The sequence below is a fragment of the Triticum aestivum genome, chromosome 5A (genome assembly GCF_018294505.1).
Source record: "Triticum aestivum cultivar Chinese Spring chromosome 5A, IWGSC CS RefSeq v2.1, whole genome shotgun sequence".
NCBI classification, from domain to species: Eukaryota; Viridiplantae; Streptophyta; class Magnoliopsida; order Poales; family Poaceae; genus Triticum; species Triticum aestivum.
Window position 1 is genome coordinate 382,761,170 of NC_057806.1, and position 9,171 is coordinate 382,770,340.

At 44.5% G+C, this 9,171-nt stretch overlaps 1 protein-coding gene across 1 annotated transcript; it reads right to left on the reverse strand.

Moving 5' to 3' along the window:
* Positions 1-1,798: 1,798 nt before the first annotated feature.
* Positions 1,799-8,616, reverse strand: LOC123103501 (UDP-glucose 4-epimerase 4). The gene is made up of 9 exons (XM_044525108.1): positions 8,056-8,616; positions 6,414-6,463; positions 6,161-6,296; positions 5,540-5,641; positions 5,233-5,460; positions 4,065-4,149; positions 3,351-3,433; positions 2,405-2,496; positions 1,799-2,323 (listed from the first exon to the last, which is right to left on the reverse strand). The coding sequence occupies exons 1-9, from the start codon at positions 8,290-8,292 to the stop codon at positions 2,209-2,211; spliced, it is 1,128 nt and encodes a 375-aa protein (XP_044381043.1). The 5' UTR covers positions 8,293-8,616; the 3' UTR covers positions 1,799-2,208.
* Positions 8,617-9,171: the final 555 nt, after the last annotated feature.

Consider the following 9,171-nt stretch of genomic DNA (forward strand, 5'->3'; position numbering starts at 1 on the left):
GGCCAGTCCCCCCCCCCTTTTGAGCCTTTATATACGGAGGCACGGGGCACCCCTAGAGACACAAGTTGATCCACGTGATCATATTCTTAGCCGTGTGCGGTGCCCCCTTCCACCATAGTCCTCGATAATATTGTAGCAGTGCTTAGGCGAAGCCCTGCGACGGTAGTACATCAAGATCGTCACCACGCCGTCGTGCTGACGGAACTCTTCCCCGACACTTTGCTGGATCGGAGTCCGGGGATCGTCATCGAGCTGAACGTGTGCTAGAACTCGGAGGTGCCGTAGTTTCGGTGCTTGATCGGTCGAGCCGTGGAGACGTACGACTACATCAACCAAGTTAACGCTTCCGTTGTCGATCTACAAAGGTACATAGATCACACTCTCCCCCTCTCGTTGCTATGCATCACCATGATCTTGCGTGTGCGTAGGAATTTTTTTGCAATTACTACGAAACCCAACAGCAACCAACGCTGCGAAAAGCTACGACCAGCAACAAAAACAGCTACTACTGTCAGAGTGACGTGCTGCAACCAACGACGGCGAACTTGTGGCTGGCAACGGCAGATGCAAAAAAGCTTCAAACGGTGTGCGAAAAAGCTTCAACCGGCAAAGGAGTATGCTTCAAGCATGAAAAAGCTTCAAATGGGTGTGGAAGAAAAACTTTGAACCGTGAAAAAAGTTTCAACCGGCAAGGAAAAAGTTTCAATTTGGCAACCGTCGTTGTTTTTAGCTACTACGGCGGTATTTTTTGCTACATTCATTCAATGTCGTTTACTGGTGGCCATCGTTCGCAATCCTGTGCTTCCAGCAAAAAATGATGCTGCAACCGTAGTTTTGTTTTGCTACTACTGGCGCAGTGTTTTGCTACATCCATCAAGCAGAAGATGCGACCTCGCGACGGCGGCGAGGGCGTTTTTCGCTGCAACCGTATTTGGTTGTTGCTACTACCGGCGAACTTTTTTGCTACATCCATCAAGAAGGAGCTACGACCTAGCGACGGCGGCGACGGTGTTTTTGCTGCAACCGTTGTCAGGTTTTGCTATGACAGGATAAGTTTTTTGCTACATCCGTTCAATGGCGTGATTGGCTAGTGGGAGTCGTCGACGCAATTCCGTTCAGCGAGCATCAACGGCGAGGGGCGACGGCGGAGCTACAACTGGAGCTAATGAGAGCTGCAAACCGCAGGTGCAGCTGTTGCATGGGTCGAGGCAGCGACAAGGAGGACCGGCGAGGGTGGGAACCAACGACGAGGACGACCGGCGAGGGTGCCGATCGGCGACGAGGAAGCCCACCGGAGGGAAGATGAGGCATCAAAGGGGAGCTGCGCGAGACGGCGGAGATGCAGGGATATGCGCGAGCGTGAGATGCGCGAGGAGGAAGAAGATCTGGCACGAATCGTTTTTTTTTCCCGCTAGATTGAACGGCCAGAACAAGTGGCATCCTGCGACTAGGGTTGGGCTGGTGCGCCGGCGCAGATTACTCGCCTTCCGAAAGTGGTTGCGCCTAGCACCTGTTTTGCTCGCACGCCCTCATCGGACATGCGAGAGTGGTTCATTTGGCAGAAGTATTCTTCTAAAAAAATGGGCAGAAGTATTATCCACGTATGCTTGGCAAAGTATCTTGATATAGATGAGGAGATTGCGTCTTTCATGGGTATAAGCAACAGATCATCACAAGGCATATGCATTTCTGCACGCTGAGTCACTAGCAAAAGCTGCACTATACGTGCACCGCACAGTCTCAAGGGGGGAAATGCAGCACCGCACACCCCCAAAGTTCCCAAACCCAGACGGCAGAGTAGACAAATTTCTGATATATACACAGGAGGGTAACACGCTGCATGAAAGAAAAGATACAACCAAAACTGAGTGTATTACTGTGGCTCGTCTAATTACTATTACAGCACAGGCACAAAAAGGATTCGTATACAGCTGCTAGGCAATGCAACTCAATTAGCAGTAAAAGAATTGAATTAGCTGGTCGACTATAGCAAACTAGCAAATCTTCCTAGAACAATCTCAACGAAAAAAATATATGCAGGAGGAAGATAGATTTTGTACCGATACCGGAAGAACAACAGAGCAACCTTTTTTTTTTCTAATCTCGTAACTTTCTCTGTATGACTGGCCGACTAGATCTACACCGATCCCAGCTCTTAGGCACTAAGTTGCATGTACAAGTGAGTCCGCACGGACCGATCCGCGTTGTTCAGTGTGAATTGCTACCGTTCTGCTTGGTCGAGTCGGGTGACCCATACCCGTAAGGGTTCTTGCTAGCCCAGTTCCACTGGTCCCTGCACATCTCCGTGATGCCATACTTCGCTCTGTAGACAGAATAACAACATTTAATTACCGAAGGAATGTTATCGCTGACAAAAAATGTAGAAAGTCCGTTAGTGGCTTACTTCCAGTTGAGTTCTCTCTCTGCTTTACCAGTTCCTGCAAAGAGAATCTCGGCATCACCAGGGCGGCGCTGACCGATGACCAGCGGGATTTTCTAACATAGGGAACACAGACATATGCATAAGAAAAGAAGGCACAAGAAGAAAACAACTCATATAGATCTTCCTATCATTGGCATTTGGCAGGAGAGTTAAAACAACGTCTGGACAAGCATGGCATAATAACATTGCAACATCCAGTTAACTGTACTTGCAAAGTCTAGCAATCACCCATAATCTTTCTATAGGCCATTGTATGATGAATCGTAGAATTTTCACACATCTACTCATAACCAGCACAAAAGGGCTTAGCATCATAACAGTCTGTTCACCCAAAAAAGTACTAGCTACTCCATGTTTGTCCTTTGTAATAAGAAAACTTAGTTTTGTCAATAATTGCAGCAGCTACACAATTCCTAATCCCAAGTTTCCTGTGCAATGCAATTGTCAGTTGTCAATTTGCAAAGACTCAAAGCTTAAGCCTCTAAAGCCCTATGCAATCTGCTGAGTAAATCCAAGGATTACTTGAATACTGTTTTGAGGAGATTGTGTCATACTCCCTCCGTTCGGAATTACTTGTCCCAGAAATGGATGTATCTAGACGTATTTTAGTTCTAGATACATCCATTTCTGAGACAAGTAATTCCGAACGGAGGGAGTATATGCTAACCAGCAAAATATACTCCCTCCGTTCCTAAATACTTGTCTTTCTAGGCATTTTAACAAGTGACTACATACGGAGTAAAATGAGTGAATCTACACTCTAAAATATGTCTACATACATCCGTATGTGTTAGTCATTTGAAATGTCTAGAAAGACAAATATTTAGGAATGGAGGGAGTACCATGTTAAAAAAAATACAGGAATCAGGCATTTACAAAAATCGCAGTATTATCAAACCAGGCATACCTTTCCAGAAGCCTTCTCGAATGCATTGACTATCTCCAACACTGACGTCCCCTTTCCAGTCCCAAGGTTGTATGGTTCACATCCTGCATGATGAATTGAATTTTTGTACAAGATCAAACTACAGGGCAAAAAGATACATCAAGCATCCTATGCACTTAGAGGTAGAAGAAATAGGAGTTTGAGCACTCAATACTTGCAGGGACTCCAAAGTGAAAGCATGAAATAAAAATTATTTCTCTATGGCTTGGGGATTTGCAATGCAAAATAGTTAGCGGCTAAGTACTCAAGTTGTTACACACATATGTCTGGAAAATGATACTACCTCCTTTTGGTTTACAAGGCCCGCGTGCATGTTGGGGACAACTTTGATAATCAATTTGATTAACAAAATACCCCCTCCGTCCGGAAATACTTGTCGTAGAAATGGATACAAATGGGTGTATGTAGAACTAAAATACATCTAGATACATCCATTCCTCGGACAAGTATTTCCGGACGGAGGGAGTAGTAATTATATGCCAAAAAATATATCCATGAATTTGTGATCGAAAAAAGATTCTAATGGTATAATTTTATGGCACACAACTCATATATTATTGGCCTGATTGGTTGTCAAAATAAATCTCAAATTCGGTGCGGGCCTTGTAAACCTAAAAGGAGGGAGTATAACGTATTTGTGATGAAGTATTTCAGAATGCAGTCAATTGTGCAAACCTATGTTAGACGAACTATCAAAAAGCTTCCGTAGTGCAGCAATATGCCCCTCAGCAAGATCAAGCACATGAATATAATCTCGTACCTGCACACCAGGCAAAAGTGTCCTTAGTAGATGAGAAAATCTTAACTGCAGATTTCATAACAATATTCACAAAATGATTCACGGCATTCGGAGTTTGCAATAGCATTTGGCAAGGAAATGCAGGACAAAACTTTTTTCGAACGGGATTGCGTATCTCGGATGTAGGATGTGGTTTTATTTGTTGTCCACTTTGCTTATGTTTTGTCATAAGCCAGGCATTAGGAGTCTGATGCTACTGTTCTGAGGAGACTCGGGTTTGCCCTTTAATGTAAATTTTGATGACATCAGAAGTGCCCCACATGACAACATATTTTAATTAGCACATCATCTGGCAGCATTGTGGATTTGTCTGCAGAGGAGAAAATGATGACACCAATGCATCATTCATTAAGTTGCTAACAAGATCAAACCAGATAGATATGTATTACAGGTCTATACATTGGTGACTTAGGCAAACCAGTAGTAAAGATATACAAAGCTCAGTAAAAAAATATACAAAGTTAATGAAAAGCTCTAAGTTGCACAATGGAACAAAATCTGAGGGCAACCGCTTCTAGTTATACAACTTGTCTCAAGTACTATGATTTTTTTTCAGTTATTTGTTTGCAAAAAATACTGTGTTTTAGTAAGAGCTACACAATTCCATTACTTGCTACGAAATTTTGAAACTAGGGGACCAACTGGAGCAACTGTTGTTGATACCACTTCTTCTAGTGTTTGATCCATTTATATTTCAGAAACACATAGGTAACTACTCCCTCCGTTCCTAAATATTTGTCTTTTTAGAGATTTCAAATGGACTACCACATACGGATGTATATAGACATATTTTAGAGTGTAGATTCACTCATTTTGCTCCGTATGTAGTCACTTGTTGAAATCTCTAGAAAGACAAATATTTAGGAACGGAGGGAGTAGAAAAGAGCTACTGCACTGTACGCCAGCGCACTCCTACTACATAGTTACTAAGTAGTGTCTAGTAGTTGATGGGACATGAACTGAATGGACCAAAATGGTTTCACCAAATTTAAAATTCAGTGGTGAAGTACTAGCTGACTGAGAATAGCATGTGAAAAAAAATACCCCGGTCCCATCTTTAGTTGCATAGTTATTTCCAAAGATTGTCACTGACGGCCTCCTCCCAACAGCAACTTGCTGAACGTAGGGCATAAGGTTGTTTGGAACTCCACGTGGGTCTTCACCAAGGTATCCACTGGGGTGAGCCCCAACCGGGTTGAAGTACCTAAGTAAAATGATTCTCCACTCAGAATCTGACCGGTATATATCACGGCATATCTCCTCAGCCATAAGCTGCAATTAATGTGTATCACTACAATCAGTTAAAAGACTCGATGCAAAGATTGTGCATAGGAAAAGAACTGTAACATGCCTTGGTTCTGCCATATGGATTGTGCGGAAGGAGAGGAAACTCCTCTGTGCAGGGTGAGTTCTTAGGTGATCCATAAACTGCAGCTGATGATGAGAACACCAACTACAACATTTGAACACATAAACACATGTCAATATCAGTCTGGTATGAACAAGAAAAATAACGGAATGAGCCTCAGCAAACCTTCGATGGTTGACAGAATCATTAATACAAATATATTTAACCACATATATCAAGAAAACCATGAATATGCTAACCATATCTAGGAAATTCATGGATCAATTGTTACGATTTATAGAAGTTGGAGCTAGGAGCAGCTACAATAAGTGGTCTACAAGTACATCCTACTGCAGTGTGATACAATCATAACTATATTGGAAAGCTTGGAAAGCAGAGGGCCTAAATTTTATTTTAAAATGAGATGTACAAATAGAATTTCTACAGAACACAATATGATATTGTAAACAATTAGTGACTTCTGTATGATAAAGGCTACTAGTGTTCAAAGCACTACCAAGAAACATATTACAGTCTGAATAATGAATTATATCAGTTAAGGCAGTTTGTGCACATGACGTCAGAGAGTACAAAGTATCTTGTGGATACATGACTTGTAAGTACCTTCTTGCATTCATGGGCTGCCATGACTTTCAAAAGATTAATTGTGCCAGCAATGTTATGGTCATAGTAAAACAATGGCTTCTGTACACTTTCACCGACAGCTTTCAGTCCAGCAAAGTGAATAACAGCATCAAATCTGGAAAACATGTATTTCAAGAATGTAAATGCCTTTACACATGGCAAGAAGCCAAAGCATTAAACAAGTAAAAAATGAACATAAGTACATTGATTACTAATATAGATTGTGCTGCACCTTGTGGAAGCAAAAACAGCATCCAGTGCATCCTCGTCACGGATATCAACCTGCAGAAGCAGATTAGTTTTTAGTGTTCCATTATATGTTCCTGTAGAGCTATTTATAACTAAGATATCCATAGGGGTTAAAGACATAGTCTGATTTTGTTATCCAAATCAAACTGTAACACAAGAAGCAATAGATTTCTGTAAGTCATTTATTAAATGCTTCATATAGTAAGAAATCATTTACTTTCACAAAAAACACAAGTATATTAACATAGAGTCACCATTTTCACTTCCACGGCTCCACGTTCAGATGGATTTGGCCGTTTGTTTATGAACTAAACACTTCATAGCCGTTTGTGTATGAACTAAACACTTAGATTTGGTCAATAACAATAGAAGACAATACAAAGTTTGGATTAATTCCCGGTCAAAAAAGTTTTTGATTGACTAGCTAACCACCCTGTTTGTTTCAATGACAATGACAAAAGAATTAGATATTAAAGCCAACTGTAAAAGTGTAGTGTTGATGTGAATGTGATACAAGTTTGTGAATTAACCAAACAAGGCACTGGCAGTGTGCACACCTTACAAAGTGGACAGTTGCAAATCTAGTCCCCAACTACCCACAACCCACCTAAGTGACACCTTAAAAATGCAATCAACCCAAAATATAACTTTAAAACCACCATCATGCAGAGATTTACCAGTGGTTCTATTTCTAGCACACAGTCATTCCATTTATTCATAAATTACAGGCTTCAGCATAACGCTAAATAGTTCAAATTGTTATTGCACTGTAAGAAAAAGAATTAATATGCAGGCACGTCATGCACTAAACTGCCAATGATTAACAATGTCGAACAAAGAGATATGAGATATATACACGGTCCAGATTCCATTTCCCACGTCACCGTCTTCCATACCACTATCAAGTACAACATCAGTAGACCAAATAAAGTTATGATACCTATGTTTTACAAATTGTGTGAGAATCTGCAGCCCAGATAAGCCATGAATATGTGAATTGATCACAAATGCCCTGCATTCGCCATGGCATGCCTAACGTTCTCACATTGTGAGAACCTACATTCACAGTTTCACAGAGCTGTTGGCCAAAATTAATCCACATCGTTTTGGCTAGTTTGCCAGCCAGAAAAAAACGAAATCCCCTTCACAAATCCACCAACATGACCACAAGCAATGCGTCAAATTAAACACCAGGTTATCTAAAAATGATGGATGCAGGCCCCACAACAGCAGCGGTGAGATCTGCATAGCGTGTAACGAGCCTCAAATCACCCAGAAAGGTAAGTAAGCGCAAACGAATCTATAGCAGGTAATTCTTAGAACCGAATATTCCCAACTCCAAATGCAACCAAGAAGCAAACAAATTCCCCCCATAATTCGTCACAACTAGAGTGATTAAACACGCCAAAAGCCCGAAAACAACTATCCCGTGGGAACACGCCAGGAATGTAGATCTTCCATTATCTAGAAAAGCACATAGGGCGTGGCCGGCACGTCAAGCACGAGATGAGATCTATCCTCGCACCAAGGACCACGTAATCGACCGGCGCGGACGGCAGGAGAAGCAATGTATCTAAGGGGGGGAGAGGGCGTGGCCCCGGTAGCGGCGGAAGCGACGGCGTTACCTTGTGGAAGGAGAGGTTCCGCGCGTGGTCCCCGGCGAGCGCGGCGACGCGGCGGACGGCGAGCTCGGAGGAGTTCTCGAGGCTGTCGACGACGACGGCGCGGAAGCCCGCGGCGAGCAGCTGCAGCACGGCGTGGCTGCCGATGTAGCCCGCCCCGCCGGTCACGAGCACGGTCCTGGTCGGCCCCGAGGACCCGTTGGCCGCCGACGACCCGTTGGCCGCCCCGTTCACCGCCATCGGCAGGGGAATTCCTCGCCCCGGGTCCTCGCTGGCGCGGATCTGCGGAGGGAGCGAGCGGAGCGGAGGAGGAGACAGGCAGGGGGGATGAGAAGGAAGAGATGGGCTGGGGCTGGGGCTAGGGGCAGTGGAAGAAAATTTGAATGGTCTCGGTCCGAGTTCGTCCGGGGTTGCCGCACGCCAGTGGACAGGAGGGCGTGTCGGCGGGGCCCGCGCCCCAGTGACAGACGGGCGGCTTGCTTTGGCTCGGCTGCTACGCTCCTGCGACCGCGCAGCGCGGGCCCCGCCCGCCCCGTGATGGGACGACGCTGCCTGTCGGTGCCGCGACTCGTTGCGGCCGCGTTGCGTCACAGGGAGAGGGGTGGCGTCTGCGTGCGTCCTCGTCGTCGAGTCGACATGGGTGCGACGTGGACGGGGATGGAATGGAAGGAATCCGTCGACTGGAGCAGGTCGTCGCTGGACTAGTCGCCTTGGGAGCTTCCTTGCTTTGCTTGTTTATTGTTTGATTTGATGATTCGATGCCGTGGAGACGTGCTAGTTTAGCGAGGACGGCCGCTTTCGTGGCCCTAGAACATACTAGACCTCATGATTAATATGGACACCGACAAGTGACAGAGGTGAGATCTGAGCGCTATGTCTAGATACTTTATGGCGGAACCGGTCCATCGGTTTCAAATCCTAAATTTGACACTCGTGTTTGCATTTTTCTAGACTTATTTCATGTTTTTCGATAATGTTCGTTTCATGGGAGAAGACGTTCTCAATCTCAAGATGCTTGCACTCTTTGGATGGGATGTGGCAGCTCTGCCCTTTCAGGGTGACTCCAACATGGGGCCGATCGACATTTAGTCGTGGCGTGCCGGTGGCGGCGGCATAGAT